The sequence below is a fragment of the Plecotus auritus genome, assembly GCF_963455305.1.
Source record: "Plecotus auritus genome assembly, chromosome: 12".
NCBI classification, from domain to species: domain Eukaryota; kingdom Metazoa; phylum Chordata; class Mammalia; order Chiroptera; family Vespertilionidae; genus Plecotus; species Plecotus auritus.
This window is the reverse complement of record NC_137778.1, coordinates 29,233,243-29,256,140: the sequence shown is the minus strand read 5'-3', so window position 1 is coordinate 29,256,140 and position 22,898 is coordinate 29,233,243. Positions and strand designations below refer to the sequence as shown.

Below are 22,898 nucleotides of genomic sequence, written 5' to 3'. Positions count from 1 at the left end.
GTAAAGTCTATGGTTTTGTGGTTTCTCAGTATTCAATTCATTTTGGTAGGCAGTTAAGTTACTTGTAGATCAGCTTGGATTCTGGGAAGCAATGCTTATTTTCCACAACACCCACTGCATTTTAAAAACATACCTTCTGAGTTGTAATACATGAAAAATCTTTATAACCTAATGTTGTCTTTGCACATTCTATTCTCTCTAAATGAAATGCCCTTCTCCACCTTGGAAACTACTATTGAATCTCTAACCCAACTATATTCTATTTTTTAAAAATTTTATTGACTTCAGAGCAAGAGGAAAGGGGAAAAAGGGAGGGGGGGGGAGAAAGAGAGAGAGAGAGAGAGAGAGAGATTTGTTGTTCCACTTATTTATGTATTCATTGGTTGATTCTTTTTTTTTTTTTTAATATATTTTATTGCTATTTTACAGAGAGGAAGGGAGAGGGACAGAGAGCTAGAAACATCGATGAGAGAGAAACATCGATCAGCTGCCTCCTGCACACCTCTCACTGGGGATGCGCCCGCAACCAAGGTACACGCCCTTGACCGGAATCGAACCCGGGACCCCTCAGTCCGCAAGCCGACGCTCTATCCACTGAGCCAAACCGGTTTCGGCTCATTGGTTGATTCTTGTATGTGGCCTGAATGGAGATCAGACCCGCAAACTGCGTATCGGGACGACACTTGAACCAACTGAGCTATCTGGCCAGTGCTATAAAAACACTTCTTTTTTTTAAATTTATTTTTATTTTTTTTTATATATTTTATTGATTTTTTGCAGAGAGGAATAGAGAGTTAGAAACATCGATGAGAGAGAAACATCGATCAGCTGCCTCCTGCATACCCTCCCACTGGGGATGTGCCTGCAACCAAGGTACATGCCCTTGAGCGGAATCGAACCTGGGACCCTTCAGTCCACAGGCCAACACTCTATCCACTGAGCCAAACCGGTCAGGGCATAAAAACACTTCTTATTCAATGATACAGTTAGTTGATATCCCTTTGGGGGCTTTAAGACGTCTCAATTAGACTGCTTATCATGCTATATTTTCCCAAGGAAATATGAAGTTTTTTTAAGTAAGGTATATTTTACAAAGTATTTAGAACATAGAAAACATTCAACCAATGAGAAGTGAATGTAGAATAATCATCAAGATTATTTTAGGTACATGCACAATGCCATTATTTTTAATTAACAAAAAAACCCAAACACGATTAGAATCCAAACTATAGAAATGTCATCTGGAAAGAGAGAGCAGGTAAAGATCAGAGAAGATATATTAACCCCGAACAACATAGTGTGGTGGTATTACAGTGAATATTTAGGTGTTTGTGATGAGATTCACATTTGTGTATTTTAAATTTGTATTGTGCTTTATGACTGTCAAAGTGTTTTTTTAAACATGGAAGAATAAAAGATCTTTAAAGGATGTCAGCTGATAGATACTATTACTTACTCTGTAGTTTTGTAAACATCAGAATACAGCCCTGCTTTCTGATACTTCTTCTTTGGGGGACGTGGGACCTTCTTTTCTCTTGGGATGAGAGAAAGCACGGGTTGCAAGGTGCTTTCAGGTTCAAGAGGTTTGGCTGGGGTTTCAGGAGGACTGGGAATCTCAACTGCTGCTTCAGTAAAGCTATAAAAAGAAGTTTAGAGATAATTTTATGGTGAAAAAAATATTTTCCTACAAATGATTTTCTATTTTTTTAAAAAACATAACAGCAATTTAAAAGAGAAGATATGGAATCTTTCTCATCTGGCCATGCTGGAATAATAGATACCACACTTGTTCTCCTGACAGAAACTAATAGAAATACAGTAGAGTACTATAAACCTGAATAATGTTTATGAAACAACCATCAGACATCACAAAACAGTTAGTGCAGCACTGTGATCCCTGAGAAAAATTGGAAACACTCACATACAATAAACAAAATAAAAAACCAGAGGGAGAGAGGAAGGAAGAGAGACAGGGAGAAAGAGAGAGGGGGGGGAGAGGGGGAGAGAGGGGGAGAGAGGGAGAGGGGGTGAGAGGGGGAGAGAGGGGGAGAGGGGGGAGGGGGGGAGAAGGGGAGAGAGGGGGAGAGGGGGAGAGGGAGAGAGAAAAGTCCTATAACCACTTTCCCTTTATGAGAACTTTGGTAGAGGAAGTAGAACCAGTTGAAAAGAGAGCGATCAGAGTATTGAGAGGCTGAGGTAGCTAGAAATCATGGGGCAGAATATTGAAGTGAAGAAAGTTACAGAGAAAAATAACTCTATAAATCTGTGTATGGATCTCCTATAGTATACTGCTGAATACTAAGTTGTGCATGTGCAGAGTGAAATTCTATAAGGCTAGTCAAAGAACTAACAGAGTACTATAACCTGAATAATTTCCAGAGCTCATACATGATGGTAGATACTCAGATTTCACTAGGCAGAGTAAAAAGACATTGCCCAATACCAGGGACATTCAATAGTGATCCCAGAGGGTAATATTACCCATTTTTGTAGGGCTTAACTATCTCTGGACTAAAGCCAGGTCCTAATAGAGCTTAAAAACAATCTTCAAAAGAATCCAAGCTGATCTACAAGTCACTTAACTGCCTATCAAAATAAATTAAATACTATGAAAAGAAAAAAACCAGACACAATAATGTGATATCACAAAGTAAAAAATTTCATACTGAAAAAAAAAAATTTTAAAGTACTGGTCAAAATTTTTCCAAATTTGATAAAAATTATAAACTCAAAGTTCCAAGACACTAAACAAATCATTCTATCTAATAAAAGAGTAATGTGCAAATTAACCATCACTCCGCTACACCCACAAGCCACGCCCACCAGCCAATCAGGAGCGAGCATGCAAATTAATCCAACCAAGATGGCTGCAGCCACGGAGCAAGCAGGAGGCTTGGGTTTCCCCGGCAATGGAGGAAGCCAAGCTTTCCACACACCCTGGCAGACCCAGGCCTCCATTCAAGGCTACAAAGTTTCAATTATAGAAGATAAATAAACCCCAGATACCAGGGCCTCCGCTTGGGTCGCCAGGGGGCGTGGCTGGCCTGCAAACCACCACAGGCCCCTCGCCCAGGCCGCCCCATGCCCCAAGGGAACCCCTACCCTGATCTGGGACATCCTTCAGGGAAAACCAGTCAGCCACCACCTGTGCACCAGGCCTCAATCCTAGCTAATAAAAGAGTAATATGCAAATTGACCATCACTCCAACACACAAGATGGTTGCACCTATGTGGTCAAAGATGACTGCCCCCATGTGGACACAAGATGGCCACCACAAGATGGCCAGCAGGGGAGGGAAGTTGGGAGGAACCAGGCCTGCAAGGGAGGGCAGTTGTGGGTGATCAGGCCAGCAGGGGAGGGCAGTTGGGAGGGACCAGGCCTGCAGGGGAGGACAGTTGCGGGCGATCAAGCCTGCAGGGGAGAGCAGTTAGGGGTGACGAGGCCGGCAGAGGAGGGAAGTTGGGGGCAACTGGGCCTGCAGGGAAGGGCAGTTGCGGGGGGACCCAGGCCTGCAGGGGAGGGCAGTTGCGGGGGGACCCAGGCCTGCCAGGGAGAGCAGTTGGAGGGGACCAGGCCTGCAGGGGAGGGCAATTAGGGGCAAACAGGCTGGCAGGGGAGCAGTTAGGCATCAATCAGGCTGGCAGGGGAGTGGTTAGGGGGTGATCAGGCTGGCAGGGAGAAGCAGTTAGGGGCAATCAGGAAGGCAGGCAGGCGAGCAGTTGGGAGCCAGCAGTCCTGGATTGTGAGAGGGATGTCCGACTGCCCGTTTAGGCCCGATCCCAGTAGGACATCCCTCGAGGGGTCCCAGATTGGAGTGGGTGCAGGCTGGGCTGAGGGACACACCCCCCCGTGCACGAATTTCGTGCACCGGGCCTCTAGTAAGAAATATAAACTCAAATAAAACAAGTAAAGCATAACATAATAAACTTGCTGAAAATTATTGAAGAAAATAAAAAGGGGCCAGAGAAAAAAATACATGATATATACAGGAGTACAAAAATAAGAATGAGTGCAGCTTTCATGTATGAAACAATGCAAGTCAGAAGGCAATGAAATAACATCTATAGTGCTAAAAAGGAGGGGGGGGGAATGCCTCTGAATTCATTAAGAATTCTAAAGAAATAGAAAAAAACTTTAAAAATTAAGGTGATTCCAGTTCCAGGCAAAGATGGAACAGACACTTCTAACAATCCTTCCACTAAGTACAATTAAAAATCCTGGAAATTTCATATCAAATAAACATAAGCAAACAGATTGCCTAGAGACTTTGGGACCTAAAGCAATGACATGGCAGGGAATTTCCTAGATTCTTTTTTGCTTTGTATTTAATGGTGAAAGACAATACAATTTACCTAATATCAAGGACAAGGCAAATGCCTAGTTTCACCACTTATATTCAACATCATAACAAAGGTCACAGCCTGTGCAAAAATGGGAGAAAATGAAAACAACTCTTAAAGTGGGAGTCCTCCAAATTTATTCTTTTTCAAGATTGTTTTGGCTATTTGTGATCCCTTGAAATTCCTTATGAATTTTAGAATGGATTTTTCTATTCCTGCAAAATACATCATTGGAATTTTCATAGGGATTGCACTGAATCTGCAGATGGTCCTGGGTAGTACTGATATTTTAAAAACATTAAATTTTCTAACACATGAACACAGGCTATCTTTCCATTTATTTATTTCTTTAATTTTGTTCAACAATGTTTTGTAAATTTTCAGTTAAAGTCTTTTGCCTTCCTGGGTAAGTTAATTCTTAACTATTACACTCTTTTTTATGTTACTGTAAATGAAACTGTTTTTTTTTTCCCTTTAAAATAAAAAATACAGAACACTTCACAAATTTGCATGTCATCTTTGCACAGGGGCCATGCTAATCTTCTTTGTATTGTTCCAATTTTAGTATATATGCTGCCGAAGTGAGCACTTGAACTGTTTTAATTTCCTCTTTGGAAAGGAGTGTATAAAAATGCAATTGATTTTTGTATGGTGATTTTGCATTCTGAACTTTACTTAGTTTAGTAAGCTTTAACAGGTGTTGTATGTTCATGTATGTGAGTGTGTGTGTGTGTGTGATCCTTAGGGTTTTCCAAATATAAGACATGGCATCTAGGACCTGACTGCGTGACTCAGTTGGTTGGAACGTAGCAAGGTTCCAGGTTAGATTTCCAGTCAGGGCACATATGGTAGGCAACCAATCGATGTTTCTCTCTCTTTCTCTTTCCTAAAAATAAATAAATCTATACATATAAAAGGCTAAGTGACCGGCCGTACGTCCCACCAGCACATATGACACTCACTGGCAATTTAAAAATAAACGTTTACTCATGCATGTGTGATACATATAAAGCTCTCACTGGTGCCAATTGCACCCGTGTGTTTCTTGAAGCTGAAGTATTAACAGTATCTGTGGAAGGAGAAGTTGTTCTGATTCCAAGAATTGATTTGTCCGCTTCTGACACTTGCCTCCCATTTAAATTAATTCGAAGATAGTTTCCCGTGATGCCAGCATTTGCAATGACTATTAATAAATCACAAGGACAAAATCTAGACAGAGTAGAAATATTCCTACATAAACCCGTTTTCAGACATGGTCAGTTATATGTTGCTTTCTCTCGAGTTTGAAGAGTGTGTGACATTAAAGTTAAAGTTGCAAATACTTCATCATAAGAGAAATTAGTAAAGCACTCTGAAAGTGTTTTTATTCTTAATGTGGTATACAGGGAGAAATCAGAATAAGTTTAATCAATTAATCAGTCATTCTTTTTATCCATGTTTTTATATCATGTTTTGTTTTTATATCATGTTTTTGTTATTTTTATATCATCTCTATTGTTGTTATATATTGTTATTGTTTATTTATTAATCAATTTATATATTATTTTCATATATATTTTACTAATTTTCTTTCATCTCTGACCCTTCTATTATAGAGAAAGGGCAAATAGCGATATTAAAATATTTCTTCTAATTAATTTCCTTTCAATGTGCATGAATCTGTCACTGGGCCACTAGAAAATAAAATAAAATAAATAATGAAATGAAATGAAATGAAATAAAAACATATCTTTGGGTGAAGATTACAAAAATAAAAAAAGATATGGCCTCTGGGAACAAACCTAATTTTACTTACTTTTTCCTTCAAAATTTAGATGCCTTTTACTTTTATTTCTTGCCTAATTGCTCTGGTTAGGAATTTCAATACTATGTTGAATTGAAGTGGCAAAAGTGGGCAACCTTGCTTCATCCCTGATGTTGGGGAGAAGCTTTCAGTCTTTTACAAACACTGAGGTTAGCCATGAGGTTTTATATATGGTCTTTATTAAGTTGAGGTAGTTTCTTTCTATTCCTAGATTGCTCAGAGTTTTTATCATGATTTTATGAAATTCATTTTCTACATTTATTGATAGGATCATAAGATTTTTATTTGTTAGCCTATTGATTTACTGGATTGCATGAATTGATTTCTGCATATTGAACAAGTCTTACATAACTTACTTGATCACAGAATCTATTTACTATTTATTTATTTATTTATTTATTTACTTAATTATTTTTCTGTTCTGACCCAATTCACTTCTACTTCTGTGCCTTATTTATGTTTCTTTCTTCTGCAATAAAAAAATGTTTTTTTTCTGCTTTCCTGCTTATATCCTACATATATAAATTCACCAATGGCCATGTTTTTTCCAAGTGCTACCTGTAGATCATATACATCAGAATCACTTTGGGGGCTTATAAGAAAAACCAATGCCCACTCACAGAATTTTAAAAATTTATATTGAGGTCTGGGATAAACACCTTCCTAACCTTGCTGGTCCCTGACTCTCCAAAGTAGGCACTCTTAATAAGAGCATCCATTTAAAAAGCAAACAAACAACAGCACCCTTTTCATCCTACTCAGGCGTTGACTTTCTAGGGCCTGGATCGATACTTTTCCCCCCTCAGGCCCTGACCCACCCAACTCCCTCACCCTATTAAGGCTCCAAAACTCAGCTCAGGGTCACTTTGCCATACCCCATAAGGCCATCTACCTAATGGCTTTAAGACTAAATTTTTCAGGAAAGAAAAGAGAGAGGAAGAGGTATGGCATTTAATAGATGGTTTTTTGTTTTTTTTTAATAGATGGTTTATGATGTAATTATCTACACCAATATAATACCTTTATTTTGTTTTTAAAAATAAAAATACTATTAACTACTGTATCTTTTTTAGGGATTTGTTTCTTTCATTTAATATTATGTTTCCAAGACCCATCTGTAATTATTGCAGCTGTAATTCATTTTTACTATCATATCACATTCCAACTGTGTAAAAAATAATATACTATTTCCTTTTCTGTTAATTTGGGATATTTCTATTTTATTATACATTATAACCAATCTTGCTACTACATTTTCAAAAAGTGTTTTCTAGTGCCTATTGTGCAAGAGTTTGTTTGTTTTTTCAGTTATCTAAAAGGGAATTGCTAGATTATATAGGCTGATTTGTAACTATTTTTTTTTTGTTATATATTCTGGATACAAAAGAGATATACATTACATGTGTGATAAATTTCCTCTCCCAGTTTGCAGCAAGTCTTTGTATGTTTGTCATGCTATTTGATGAAAAGAAATTCTTAGTTGTAATATAATCCATTTTATCAGTTTTTACCTGTACGGTTACTGTTATTGCTTTTTAAAAATATATATATTTTATTGATTTTTTTACAGAGAGGAAGGGAGAGGGATAGAGAGTTAGAAACATCGATGAGAGAGAATCATGGATCAGCTGCCTCGTGCACACCCCCCACTGGGGATGTGCCCACAACCAAGGTACATGCCCTTGACTGGAATTGAACCTGGGACCCTTCAGTCTGCAGGCTGACGCTCTATCCACTGAGCCAAACTAGTCAGGGCCTGTTACTGCTTTTGATATCCTATTTATGTAATCCTTTCTGAGAACAAGGTCATGAAGTTTTTCTCCTTCCATATTAGCCTTTAAAAGTTTAAAGTTTTGCTTTTAGATTTATGTATTTAATCAATTGGGAATTAATTTATCTAATTTCATTTAAGACGAAAATCTCATTTCATTTCCATTCTTACACAATACCAGCTTTTGGGACACAATGTACTGAATATTGTTTTTCCCCCATGTGTCAACTCTGTCATATAGCAAGCTTACATACATGAATGGATTTGTTTCTCTTACCCACTCAGTTCCATACTATCTTAATATACCATATCTTGAAATTAAGTCTTGGGACAAATCCAACACTTTATTCAGTTAATTCCATCCCTAAGCATATACCTTGGAGAAATTAGTGCCCAAATCCAAAAGTGGACATTAGAGTAATATTAAGAGCAGCAGTTTTAGATTAACAGCCTCAAACTGGAAATAACCCAACAGTAAAATGGAAAACTATCCTCATATAATAAGTCTAATATACAAATAGACAGAATGGCGGAACAACTGGAACAACTGAACAACCAGTCGCTATGAAGTGCACTGACCACCAGGGTGCATATGGAAACATGGAGGGCATTGGCTGCGGTGGGATGGTGTAGAAGGTGAGCAGGGGCGCCAGACCAAGGCAGGGCACTGGTTGCTGTCATTGGGGCAAGCCTCTGGTGGTTACTGAAAATTCCTGGCTCTCGCACACTGCGATCCCGCCTGGCGCTCGCACCTGCGGCTGGCACCGGCCCCGCTCGCACCAGCAGCCAGTGCCGGAGCTGCCACTCACACCCGCTGCTGGTGCTTGGTGCCAGCCCTGATCGGCCCTGAGGGCTTCTCCACCACCCCTGCTCCTGAGGGGCGATCGGGGCAGCAGCCGCAGCTCGCACCCACTGATGGTGCCGGCACCAATCGCTCCGCACCGTCAGCAGGTGCGAGCGGCAGGAGTGGGGCTGCCAGCAGACAGGGGACCAAGGGTCTGTGGCAGGAAGGGCAGGGCGGGGGTGCGGAGGATGGGCCGAGACCCGCCCCTGTGCCTACTGCAGACTCATGGCCCACAGTTCAAGGTGCACGAATTCGTGCACTGGGCCTAGTCTATAATAGTAAAAGCACAATATGCTAATTAGACCAGATAGCCGAATGACCTTCCAGACGGAAGCCAGGGCTGTGAGGCTGCGAGGGCCGAGCCCCTTGAATGAATTTTGTGCATTGGGCCTCTAGTATTATATACAAACAATGGATTACTACACAGTAACAAAACAAAGGTAACTACAGCAACATGCAGCAATAAAGATAGTTTAACATGTATATGCAGAGCAAAAAAAAGGTGAGACACAAAAGCATATATATGTCTTGTAAATTCCATTTCAATGACATTCAAGAAGGACAAACTAAATTATACTATCTATGGTTACATACCTAAATGGTATAAAATAAGGTAAAGATGTGGTTACCTTAAAAGGCAGGAGACTGATTATAGCAACTGGTAAAGAAGCAGTTTATGATTGTGAAGGAACATAGAGTGGTAGCAATGATCTATATAGTCATCCATTTTATATCTACTCTAGAGGCCCGGTGCATGAAAATTCATGCACTGGAGGGTGGGTCCCTTAGCCCAGCCTGACCCCTCTCACAGTCCAGGAGCCCTCAGGGGCGGGAGGCAACCCGAGAATCAGACGAAGGCGATGCCCCATCACACCTCTGCTGCTGCCACTGCCGGCAGCGCAAGCCTCGGCTTGCCCTGGTTAACTGAGCCACAGGCGGCCTTGGGCGGCTGGGCAGCTGCCATCCGAGGCTTGCCTGTGCCTTGGGCCGGCTCTGGATGGCTGGGGGGCTAAGAGGACCGGGTGCCGCTATCTTGTGGCTGTGGGCGCCGCCATCTTTGAAGGCGTGGCAGTCAATTAGCATTATTCCTTTTTTAAAATATATTTTATTGATTTTTTTAGAGAGAGGAAGGGAAAGGGATAGAGAGTTAGAAACACTGATGAGAGAGAAACATCGATCAGCTGCCTCCTGCACACTCTCTACTGTGGATGTGCCCGCAACCAAGGTACATACCCTTGACCGGAATCAAACATGGGACCCTTGAGTCTGCAGGCCGCCGCTCTATCCACTGAGCCAATTCGGTCAGGGCAGCATATTCCCTCTTTATTGGCTGTGGGCACAGCCATCTTTGAAGGTGGGGTAATTAGCATATTCCCTCCTTATTGACTGTGGGCACTGCCATCTTTGAGGGCGGGGCAGTCAATCAGCATATTCCCTCCTTATTAGCTGCATTCCCTCCTTATTGGCTGTAGGCACCGCCATCTTTGCGATGGTGTGAGGGTCAATTAGCATATTCCCTCTTTATTAGATAGGATGGGTGTTAACTTTATAAAAATTTTTTCGAACTGATGACTTGCCCTGGCTGAGTAGTTCAGGTGGTTAGAGCGTTGACCGGATATATCAAGGTTGCGGATTTGATTTCTGGTCAGTGCACATGTAAGACCAGTGGGTGCAAAAATAAGTGGAACAACAAGTCAAAATTTCTCTCTCTCTCCCCCTTAAATCAATCAATGAATAAAAGAACCACAAAGCTGATTACTTTACATTTATATACTTTCTGTATATCTTTTTCACTCCCCTAATATTATCTAAAGTATATTAATCAGACTTGAATATTTTTCTTTTAAGTGTGGTAGAACTCTTGCCTGGCCGCTTTGGCTTAGTGGTTGAGCATCGACCCATGAACAAAGAGGACACAGTTAGATTCCCAGTCAGGGCACATGCCTGGGTTTAGGGCTCAATCCCCAATGGGGGGGTGTGCAGAGGCAGCTGATCAATGATTCTCCCTTATCATTGATGTTTCTATCACTCCCTCTCTCTTCCTCTCTGAAATCAAAATATATTAAAAATTTGAAAACATTAAATGTCTTTTAAAATTAAATCTTTCTTTTGCCTTTCCAAAAAACAAAACAATAAACACTTTATTAAAATCCACCGGGTGGCCTAGCTGGTTTGACTCAGTGGATAAGAGTGTTGGCCTGAGGACTGAAGGGTCCTGGGTTTGAATCCAGTCAAGGACACATGCCCGGGTTGGGGGCTCAATCCCCAGTGGAAGACATGCAGGAGGCAGCCAATCAATGATTCTCTCCATCACTGATGTTTCTCTCTCTCTCTCTCCTTCTTCCTTCCTCTCTGAATCAATAAAGATATATATATTTTAAAAATCCATTGGGAATCCTATCTAATAAAGATGGAATATGCTAATTGACCATCACACCCTCACAAAGATGGCAGCACCCACAGCCAATAAGGAGGGAATATGCTAATTGACTGCCATGCCCTCAAGATGGCGGTACCCACAGCCACAAAATGGCGGTGACCAGTCCCCTCAGTCCCGCCAGGGCAGCAGGCGCGTGGCACGGCCAGGCCCACCCCCAGTCCCCTCAGCCCCCCAGCTGACCAGGGCTAGCCCGAGGTGCAGGCAACCCTCAGATGGCGTCCGCCCAGCTGCCCAGGGCTGCCCAAGGCTGAGGTAACCAGGGCTGGCTGAGGCTTGTGCTGCCGGCAATGGCAGCAGCAGAGGTGTGATGGGGCGTCGCCTTCGTCTGAGGTTGCCTCCCGCCCCTGAGGACTCCTGGACTGTGAGAGGGGTCAGGCGGGGCTGAAGGACTCCCCTCCAGTGCATGAATTTTCATGCACCAGGCCTCTAGTATAAATATAATTACTTACAACATAAAAATCCACTGGGAATATAAATATAATTACCTACAACACTTACAAATCTGTAACCTTAATAAAGAGTGGCCATCAGAATGGCTATTATCAACAAATCAACAAACAAGTGCTGGCGAGGATGTGGAGAAAAAGGAACCCTCATGCACTGCTGGTGGGAATGCAGACTGGTGCAGCCACTGTGGAGAACAGTATGGAGTTTCCTCAAAAAATTAAAAATGGAGATTAATTTAAAGATGGCGGTATAGGTAAACACCTAAACTGCTGCCTTGCACAACAATTTCAAAACTACAACTAAAAGACAAAACGTCTATCACCCAGACCCACGGGAAAGCTGGCTGAGTGGAAGTTCTACAACTAGAAGGAAAGAGAAAAGAGCAATGAGACATGCACAAGCGCTGAAAAGCTGAGGTACGGTGGCGCGCGATCCGAGCTGGCGGCAGGCATTGCTTTTTTCAACCCGAAGGGAGACAAACCCCTGATTACTCTGAAATCCAGTTTCTGGGGAGACGCGGGGGAGCCAAACTCCTACGGGGAGAAACTGGACTGTCTGCCATCGGGTTGGAAAGTGAGGTTGACTTTCTTGCAGAGCTCTGCGCAGGAAAAATTGTTTAGTGCGCTGGGGCGCGGGATGCTGGGACGCGGTCGGAGACACAGAGCCGGCTAACTGGCAGCCATAGCTGTTTGCCATGTCCTAGCCTAGTGAGGCCCTGAGACCCTGCCCTGCACAACCTACAAACCCACCCAAGCTCCAAGCAGTGGCTTTAGCATATGAATGGCCTGCCCTATCGCAGCTTAACCTAGCAAACTTGCAGCCCCGGTCAGACAGCTCCAAAACCTCCAAACCCCAAGCAAAGAGGAGAAAACTGTAGTTCTCGCTGCAGCTCCTGCTGGGTGGCCTCAGACAGTAGCTGACCTGCACCCCATTGGAGATCCAGAAGCCAGTGTACCTAGTGGTCAGTGTGAGACACCAGATTTCAACTCCTCACATCCATAAGTGACACATTCAAGAGGCAGACTCAGTGAGCACCAAAGCCCCACTGAAACAAGTCCTGCACCATAAGCGTGTCTCCAGCGCAGCAGCAGCTCTTCCATTATAGACACAGCGAGTCCTCACAGCCAATTGGCCTGGAGGTCAATTCCTCCCAGTGTACCAACAGCAATCAAGGCTTAACTACACCAAGACTTTTCACTCAGCCCACAAAGGGGTGTACCAAAGGCGTCCACCTCAGGTGATTGGGGAGGCTGAGCTACTGGCCCCTATAGGTCACCTGCCACACAAAGCCACTCCATCAACACAGGGAAGCAGCCTAAATGCGGAGACAAAGAAACATGTCACAAATGAAAGAAATGGAGGAAAGCAAACTACTGGACGACATAGTGTTCAGAACCACATTTATAAGGTTACTCAAGAATCTTGTAAAAACTTCTGAGGAACTTAGTGAGACCTTTAAGGATCTTAATGAGAATGCCAAAAAAATGGAAAAGGACCAGTCAGAAATTAAGCATACACTATCTAAAATAAAGAATATACAGAAACTCAACTGTAGATCAACGTACCCCAAGAATCAAACCAAAGATCTGAAATAAGAGGAAACAAAAAACACCCAACCAGAAAAACAAAAAGAAAAAAGAATCCAAAAATATGAAGATAGTGTAAGGAGCCTCTGGGACCACTTTAAGCGTACCAACATCCGAATTTTTGGGGTGCCAGAAGAAGAGAGAGAGCAAAATATTGAAAACCTATTAGAAGAAATAATGACAGAAAACTTTCCCTACCTGGTGAAAGAAATAGACTTACAAGTCCAGGAAGTGCACAGAACCCCATACAAGAGGAATCCAAAGAGGACCACACCAAGACACATCATAATTAAAATGCCAAGGGCAAAAGACAAAGAGAGAATCTTGAAAGCAGCAAGAGAAAAACGGTTAGTTACCTACAAGGGAGTACCCATACGACTGTCAGCTGATTTCTCGGCAGAAACTATGCAGGCCAGAAGGGAGTGGCAAGAAATATTCAAAGTGATGAACAGCAAGAACCTACAACCAAGATTACTCTACCCAGCAAAGCTATCATTCAGAGTTGAAGGTCAGATAAAGAGCTTCACAGACAAGAAAAAGCTAAAGGAGTTCATCACCACCAAACCAGGATTACATGAAATGCTAAAGGGTATTCTTTAAGAAGAGGAAGAAGAAGAAAAAGGTAAAGATAAAAATTATGAACAACAAAATGACATCAAATACATACCTACCAACAAGTGAATCTAAAACTCAAGTGAATAAAAAATCTGAAGAACAGAATGGACTGGTGAATATAATAGAATCAGGGACATAGAAAAGGGAGTGGACTGACAATTCTCAGGGGGAAGGGGGTGTGAGGGGTGCGAGAAGAGATTGGACAAAAATCTTACACCTATGGATGAAGACACTGGCGGGGGGTTAGGGCATGGGGTGGGGTGGGGAATCAGGTGGAGGGGATCTATGGGGGGGAAAAAAAGAGGAACACCTGTAATAATCTGAACAATAAAGATTTATTTTAAAAAATAAAGAAATAAAAAGAAATTTAAAGTAAAAAAAATAAAAATAAAAATGGAACTCCCATTTGACCCAATAATTTTACTTCCAGGAATATATCCCAAGGAACCAGAAACACCAATCAGAAAGGACATATGCACCCCTATGTTCATAGCAGCACAGTTTACAATAGCTAAGATTTGGAAACAGCCTAAGTGCCCGTCAGCAGATGAGTGGATCAAAAAACTGTGGTACATCTACACAATGGAATACCATGCTGGTGTAAAAAAGAAAGACCGCTTACCATTCTCAAGAGCATGGATGGACACAGAGAGCATTATGCTAAGCAAAATAAGCCAGTCAGAGAAAGATAAATATCACATGATCTCACTCATTTGTGGAATATAATAAACAACATAAACTGATGAACAAAAATAGACCCAGAGACAGAGAAGCATCGAACATACCATCAAACTTCAGAGGGAAGGCAGGGGAGAGGGGGCTAAGAGATCAACCAAAGGACTTGTATGCATGCATATAAGCATAACCAATGGACACAGACACTAGAGGGGTGAGGGCATGTGTGGCGGTGTTGGAGGGGGAGGCTGGGGAGAGGTCAATGGGGGAAAAAGGAGACATATTAATACTTTAAACAATCCTATATAATAAAAAGGTAATATGCAAATTAACCCTCACACCCTCACAAGATGGCTGCCTATGACTAGGCCGACAAGGGGGTTAGTGAGGGACAACCAAGCGACTGAACATCAGGCTGCGTGGGGCAACTAGGCCTGTGTGTGGGGGGGACATTTGGGGATGACCAGGCCAGTAGGGTGGGCAGTTGGGGGTGACCAGGCTGGCAGGGGGGGCAGTAAGAGGTAACCAGACCATGGGGGAGGGGCAGTAAGGGGTGACCAGGCCGGCAGTTGGGTGAAGTTGGGGGCAACCAGGCCGGCGGGGGGGTAGTTGGGGGCAGTTCGGGGCAACCAGGGAGGCAGGCAGATGAGTGATTAGGAGCCAGCGGTCCAGGATTTGAGAGGGATGTGTGTCTGCCAGTTTAGCCCCAACCCCCGGGATTGGGCATAAACTGGCAGTCGGACATCCCCTGAGGGGTCCCGGATTGGAGAGGGTGCAGGCCGGGCTGAGGGGACCAACCACCTTGTGCACGAATTTCGTGCACTGGGCCTCTAGTAAAGAATGAAAAACAAAACAAAACAAAAGACTGGCCACAAATATAACATTAATTCATACCTTATATGAAAGTAAGTTTCAATTGATTTAAGTACTACATGTAAAAAAGTAATACATAATCTATTGAAGGAAAATAATTAAATAAATTATGATATTTTTCTTAGCATGGAATAGGGTAATTCGTATGGACTAGTGACAAGATCTCCAAGATACATAAAGAAAATAAGTTGTTAAAAAATTTAGTATAGTATGCTACCAATTACATAAAACATAATCTCTCTGAGCCTTGATTTCCTCATCTGTGAAGTGAGGGGCTTGAACAGCTTTTCACATGCACATATTTATAAATGGATAAAAAAGGTATTAAAGGATACACAATATAGTGTTTAACACTTTTACCCATGTGAAGAACAGGCTTGAGAGGAATGAGATCATGTAAAAAAGGAATTTTAACTTTTGAATCAATAAATTTCAAGTTTCACTGATTTATTTACAAGCATGTATTACTCATGAAAAACATTTAAATCCCATACATTCTCTAGAAAAAACAAGAGTATTATTTTATAGATGTATGCATAGAGATATGGAAAACCTCTCAACAAATAGGATTCACCAAGACAGATGATAGAGAAAAAGGCCGAAAAACTTTAACTATTCATTGATGTATGGCAAGAAAAAAATAAAGAAAACTGAATGTCAAAAAACAAGCATGAAGAGTTAATATTCTACTGTATGAGCACTTAAAAATAGAAAAAATAGGTAAGAAACATAAATAGTAAGTAGGAAGTGTATTTCACCTATATAAGATTGATAAAGATTTTAAAAAATTGGTAATTTTCAGGGTAGATAAGGGTAAACAGTATACAACTATTACTATGTAATGTTAGTCAAAGTATAAACAGGTGTGGCTTTCAAGAGTAATTTGACAATATATGTTAAAAGACTTATAAAGTCTAGCATTTTTTTAAAAATGTATTTTATTGATTTTTTACAGAAAGGAAGGGAGAGGGACAGAGAGTTAGAAACATTGATGAGAGAGAAACATCGATCAGCTGCCTCCTGCACACCCCCCACTGGGGATGTGCCCACAACCGAGGTACATGGCCTTGACCAGAATCGAACCTGGGACCCTTCAGTCCACAGGCTGATGCTCTATCCACTGAGCAAAACTGGTTAGGGCAAGTCTGGCATTTTTATTTATTTAATTTTTTTTTCTTTATTTTGTGTCTAGCATTTTTAATTTTTATTTCTGTAACTGTGAACAGGGTTGTGAGACTGAGCATGACGTATTTATTTATTTTATTATTTTTTAAATATTTAAAAAATATATATGTATATTTTATTGATTTCAGAGAGGAAACCAGAGAGAGAGATAAAAACATCAATGATGAGGGCGAAGCATTGACTGGCTGGCTCCTGCACACCCCCTACTGGGGATTGAGTCCACAACCCGGGCATGTGCCCTTGACTGGAATCCAATTTGGGACCCTTCAGTCCATAGGTCAACATCCACTGAGCCAAATCAGCTAGGGCTTGAGCATGACGTATTTAGTAAAGCTAAAGCCATTTACAAATGGTGAATATTGTATTGTACTGACTAATTTAAAAATATTGAATAATGCCGAAACCAGTTTGGCTCAGTGGATAGAGCGTCGGCCTGCGGACTGAAGGGTCCCGGGTTCGATTATGGTCAAGGGCATGTACCTTGGTTGTGGGCACATCCCCAGTGGGAGGTGTGCAGGAGGCAGCTGATCGATGTTTCTCTCTCATCGATGTTTCTAGCTTTCTATCCCTCTCCTTTCCTCTCTGTAAAATACCAATAAAATATATTTTAAAAATATATATATATTGAATAAACCACCCTGCCAGTGTGGCTCAATGTTTGAGTGTCAGCCTATGAACCTCACGGTTCAATTCCCGGTCAGGGCACATGCCTGAGTTGCAGGCATGTCTAGGTTGCAGGCTCAATCCCCGGTGTGGGGTATGCAGGAGACACCTGATCAATGAGTCTCTCTCAATAAAAACATATTTTTTTAAAAATCAAACCTTCAGGGAAATAAATAGTTGGATATAACAAAAGGATTAAATGGTTTGGGGGTTTTGGGGTCGTTTTTAATTTTCTACTCTACACCTTTAAGGAAAAGTAAAAATATAAACAGGAAACTATGAAGAAAATAAATCTAACATGCAGGAAAATGTATTAGATGATAGGATGGAAAATTTAGACCACAGTAAAGGTAAAATAGTGTGATAGTAAAAATGATTCCACTTGCCCTGACTAGTTTGGCTCAGTGGATAGAGCGTCGGCCTGCAGACTGAAAGGTCCCAGGTTCGATTCCAGTCAAGGGCATGTACCTTGGTTGCGGGCACATCCCCAGTAGGGGGTGTGCAGGAGGCAGCTGATCGATGTTTCTCTCTCATCAATGTTTCTAACTCTCTATCCTTCTCCCTCCCTCTCTGTAAAAAATCAATAAAATATATATTTTTTAAAAAATGATTCCACTTACATAGCTATATACTGGATAAAATATATAATCTCTCTAGGCCTTGATTTCCTCATCTGTAAAGTGAGGGGCTTGAATTACGATTATTACATCCCCTTTGCTTTTTAATCATTTATAATTCTGGATAGCCATAAACAAGAACACTTTAAAATAGAACAGAGAAGAACAGGTCTTCCTATATAATAAAAGCGTAGTGTGCAAATTGTCCCCTGGACAAGGAGTTGTCTGGGAGTTCGACCAGGGGGCAGGGCTGGCCTGGGGAAGGGAGGGAGGCCCTGGCCAATAGCCGCTAGGGACCCTACCAGTGCAAGAATTTTGTGCACTGAACCTCTAGTATATAATAAAAGGTTTTACGATTAACTGATTTATGCATCTGCATAGGTACGTTACATTTGTACAAAAGCTAGTTTCCTCTACTCAAATAAAAATGTTAATAAGCAAAGAATTACCATTTAGTATTCTCTTGTTCTTCTTGTTCTAGGAATGGCCTCTGCTTTTTCTTGGCCTGTTCTTCCAAAAGCCAACTTTTCCTCTTCAATCCCTTCTTATGTTCTGAATTCAGATTTATACTCTGAACAACAGCTTCAATGACATCTGTAACCGTATCAGGACCAAGGTGTAGTGCTGTTCCTTCCTCATCTTCATTCAATTCTGGGCTGACAAACTGGGTAGCCTGGAATGCTTGCATTGATACCACAGCCTGGAGGGGACATTTCCGAGGTCGACCTGGTCTGCGTTTCACAAAGTTATTTCCTGTCCTGGCTTGTCTTTGAAGTTTTTTGGCTTTTAAAATTTTATTGACATGGTCCAGGTTTTTCTTGGTGGCCAAGATTTTATCATAATTGCACATTTTCCGAGCTTGGCGCTGCATAGCTTCCACTATACTTCTCTTAATATGATGAGGGGAACAGCTGCTTGGCAACTTTTCAGAAAGGAGTGAGATGCTATTACTGCAAGAGTCACCGGGGACTGCAGGCACTAGAAGGCCGTCTGGTTTTCCCATGGTTCGCTCCTTGCTGTGGCTATGGCCTGGACTACAGGAAGGTGGCACAGAGGCAGATGCAACCTCAGCATCAATATTTTTCTCCAGGGGCTCTTGGTCCTCATGTTGTACCATCCGCTGCAACAGACTATCCACAGAATCATCCCCAGAAGAAACCAATCTTGGACTTCGAGAGGGAATTCCATTCACTAAATAAGATGACAAATCACACAGATAAAAACTGACATAGCTAGTTATTTAAATAACTTTTTACATAGGACAAAAGGTAAGAAATACTGCTCCATTTTTCACAGCAAGATTAAACATCATAATACCATATGCATTTGTCTTTCATAGGCAAGTTGACAGCATACTTTCATGAATAGGGTACATTTCAGTAACCATAATAAATTCAAAATTGACCCACATTTCCTTAATAATATGTGGATTAAAAAAACAACAATTCTCATTCTCTGAGATGAAGAGCAGAAAGAAATGAGTTAATTTCTTCAAAAATGAAGGTCTAATTAAAGGACTTGTCAGTTAAAGCAATCTTGGATCTTGGATAAAGACCTAAACTTTAAATATAGATAATATTGCTATTTTAATGCCTTTTCTGACAATGTCTTAAGTGCAAAGGAATAGAAGTAAAACTCTGTTCTTAAGTAAAGCTTTAAAGTTATAATTTAAAAAATCTGTACAGGTCTGGCTGGGTAGCTCAGCTGGTGAGTATCATCCTGATACACCAAGTTGTGATTCAGATTCCAGGGCAGGCACATACAAGAATCAACCAATGGCCCTGGATGGTTTGGCTCAGTGAATAGAGCGTCAGTCTGGGTACTGAGGGGTCCCGGGTTCGATTCCGGTTGGGGGCACATGCCCAGTTGTGGGCTTGATCCCGGCACCACCTTTGCTCTGACCCAGGAGGCGGCCGATGGGTAATTCTCTCTCATCATTTATGTTTCTATCTCTCTCTCCCTCTCCCTTCCTCTCTGAAATCAATAAAAATATATGAAAAAAAATCAACCAATGAATGCATAAGTGGAACAACAAATTTATGTTTTTCTCTCTCCCTCTCACCACTCCCTCCCTCTCTTCTACTCTCTCAAAACAAACAAACAAACAAACAAACAAACAAAAGAAAAACAAAAAAAGAAAAAAATCCCTGACCAGCTGGTGTGGCTCGGCGACTGAGCATTGACCCACGATCCAGGAGGTCCTGGGTTCGATTCCCAGTCAGGGCGCATGCCTGGGTTGCAGCTCAATCCCCAGCAGGGGGAGTGCAGGAGACAGCCAATCAATGATTCTCTCTCATCATTGATGTTACAATCTCTCTCTCCCTCTCCCTTCCTCTCTCTGAAATTAAAAGAGCAAGAAAGAAAAGAAACAATATCATTTACAATTGCATTAAAGAAAAAATACTTGTATATAAATTTAACAAAGGAGGTAAAAGTCCTGTACATTGAAGAAAGAAACTGAAAAAGATACAAATATATGGAAAATACAAGTACAAATTCATGGATAGGGAAGAATTAACATCATTAAAATTTCCATACTACCCAAAGATTCTAGATTCAATGCAATCCCTACTAAAATATCAAAGGCATTTTTCACGAACTACAATAAATACTTAAAAAATTTATATGGAACCATAAAAGACCAGACTAGCCAAAGCAATCTTGAGAAAGAAAAAATTTCTTTTTATAATTATAAGGCTATATTAATTAAAACAGCATGGACTGGCATATATACAGACAAATAGGCCGAAGGAACAGAATAGAGAGCCCAGTCTATAAACCCACACCTTTATAGTGAATTAATCTATGACAAAAGAGGCAAGACTATACAATGGGTAAAGATAGTCTCCTCAATAAATGGTATTGGCCCTAACCGGTTTGGCTCAGTGGATAGAGCGTCGGCCTGTAGACTAAAGGATCCCAGGTTCGATTCCGGTTAAGGGCATGTACCTTGGTTGCGGGCATATCCCCAGTGGGGGATGTGCAGGAGGCAGCTGATCGATGTTTCTCTCTCATCGATGTTTCTAACTCTCTATCCCTCTCCCTTCCTCTCTGTAAAAAATCAATAAAATATATTAAAAAAAAAATAAATGGTATTGGACAGATACATGTAAAAAAAATAAAGAAACTAGACCAGTTTCATACACTATATATAAGAATAAACTTAAAAGAGAATAAACACATAAGTATAAGACCTAAACCCATAAAACTCCTAAAAGAATTTTCTCTCATCATTGATGTTATCTCTCTCCCCCTTCCTCTTAGAAATCAATAAAGAAATGTAAAAAATACGTAAATCTTACTAATTATAAATACATAAACATTACTAATTTTAAGGTTAGAAATAAATATTAATATTGTTCTTACAAACTTATAAATTGTTTTGTATATCTCAGAGATTCGTGAATGTTATATTTTAAAATATATATGTTTTTCTTGATATCAGATAGAGGAAGGGAAAGGAAGAGGGAGATGGAAACATCAATGATGAGATGCCTGGCTGGCGTGGCTCAGTGGTTGAGCATCAACCTATAAACCAGGAGGTCATGGTTCAATTCCCGGTGAGGGCACATGCCCAGGTTGTGGACTCAATCCCCCGTGTGGGACATGCAGGAGGCAGCTGATCAATGATTCTCTCTCATCACTGATATTTCTCCCTCTCCCTCTCTCCCTTCCTCCCCGAAATCAATAAAAAAAAAAAATATATATATATATATATACACACACACACACACACACACACACATATATATATATATATATATATATATTAAAAAAAAAAAGAAGCATCAATCTGAAAACACAGGACACTACTGTATCAGTGTAGTAGTGCTTGTGTTCAATTAGCCTTATTATTTTACTTAATAACAGCCCCAAATCACAAGAGTAGTGATGCTGGCAGTTGGGCTATGTCAAAAAGAAGCCATAAAGTGCTTCCTTTAAATGAAAGGGTGAAAGTTAAGTTCATAATAGGGAAAGAAAAAAAAAATCATATGCTGAGGTTGTAAAAATTTACAGTAAAAATTAATTTTCTATCTAAAAAATTGTAAAGAAGGAAAAAGAAATTCATGTCAGTTTTGCTGTCACATCTCAAACTGTGAAAGTTATGGCCATGGGGGTGATAATCAGTTAATTAAAATGGAAAAGGGATTAAATGTGTGGGTGGAAGGCATGAACAAAACATAATTCAGTATTATCTGTGATTTTAGGCATCCACTGGGGTTCTTAGAACAGTTTCTCCAAGGATAAGGGAGGATTACTGTATGTCTAGCTGGATACAAGGAGTAAAAGGGAAAGACTATTATACTGTTTCAATGTACATTGTTACTGACTCCAGAGCAACTTTTTTAAATACAGTATTATATTATATGTCAACTAGAGGCCCGATGAATGAAGATTTGTGTAAGAATGGGCCTTCCTTACCCTGGCTGCCAGCACCACCTTTGCTCTGACCCGGAGCCGCCCTTCCGCCTTCCCATGCTGCCCAGAGGCCCGGAGCGGCTGGGGTGGTGCAGAACGCCTGCATCATCGCCATGGCAACAACACAAGCGTCCCACCCCCCCCAGCCCGCTAGGCGCCTGCATATGCAAATTAACCCACCATCTTTGTTGAGTTAATTTGCATACTCACTCCTGACTGGCTGGTGGGCATCAAGAAAGTACGGTCAATTTGCATCTTGCTCTTTCATTAGTGTAGATATAAATTATAGTTTTTATTATAAATATACAATATTATATTTTAAGTCTATTCACAAGTAACAGATAAGAAATTATCTTTAAAGTCTGGTTAAAGAAACAGCACTTGCCTGTTGAAGAAGTACTTTCAGATGAAGACCTCTTCCGGGTAGGGCTACAGTTCATACTCTCGGATGGTCGTTGGGAAGACTTATCTGAGATTGTTTGGGAACCTGGAGAGACAGGAAAAGATAGAAATCATAGGAAAATTCAAGTATAAAAATAACGTTAAACCATACTGTGTTAGCACTGTAACATTTTAGTTGTTGCCACTGTCATTCCCTGTAATATGATTTTTGAGCTG

At 41.0% G+C, this 22,898-nt stretch overlaps 1 protein-coding gene across 3 annotated transcripts in view; it reads right to left on the bottom strand.

The window, feature by feature from the left end:
• Positions 1-22,898, bottom strand: part of ASH1L (ASH1 like histone lysine methyltransferase) — a 136,602-nt gene that overhangs the window by 63,621 nt on the left and 50,083 nt on the right. For 2 of the 3 annotated variants that reach the window (XM_080649290.1, XM_080649291.1), the window contains exons 5-7: positions 22,666-22,767; positions 18,311-19,052; positions 1,457-1,636 (exon numbers count right to left, since the gene is read on the bottom strand). In XM_080649290.1, coding sequence (XP_080505416.1) covers positions 1,457-1,636; positions 18,311-19,052; positions 22,666-22,767 — 1,024 coding nt within the window. The remainder of the gene's footprint in view (positions 1-1,456; positions 1,637-18,310; positions 19,053-22,665; positions 22,768-22,898) is intronic. The other variant, XM_080649292.1, reaches the window with a different exon arrangement.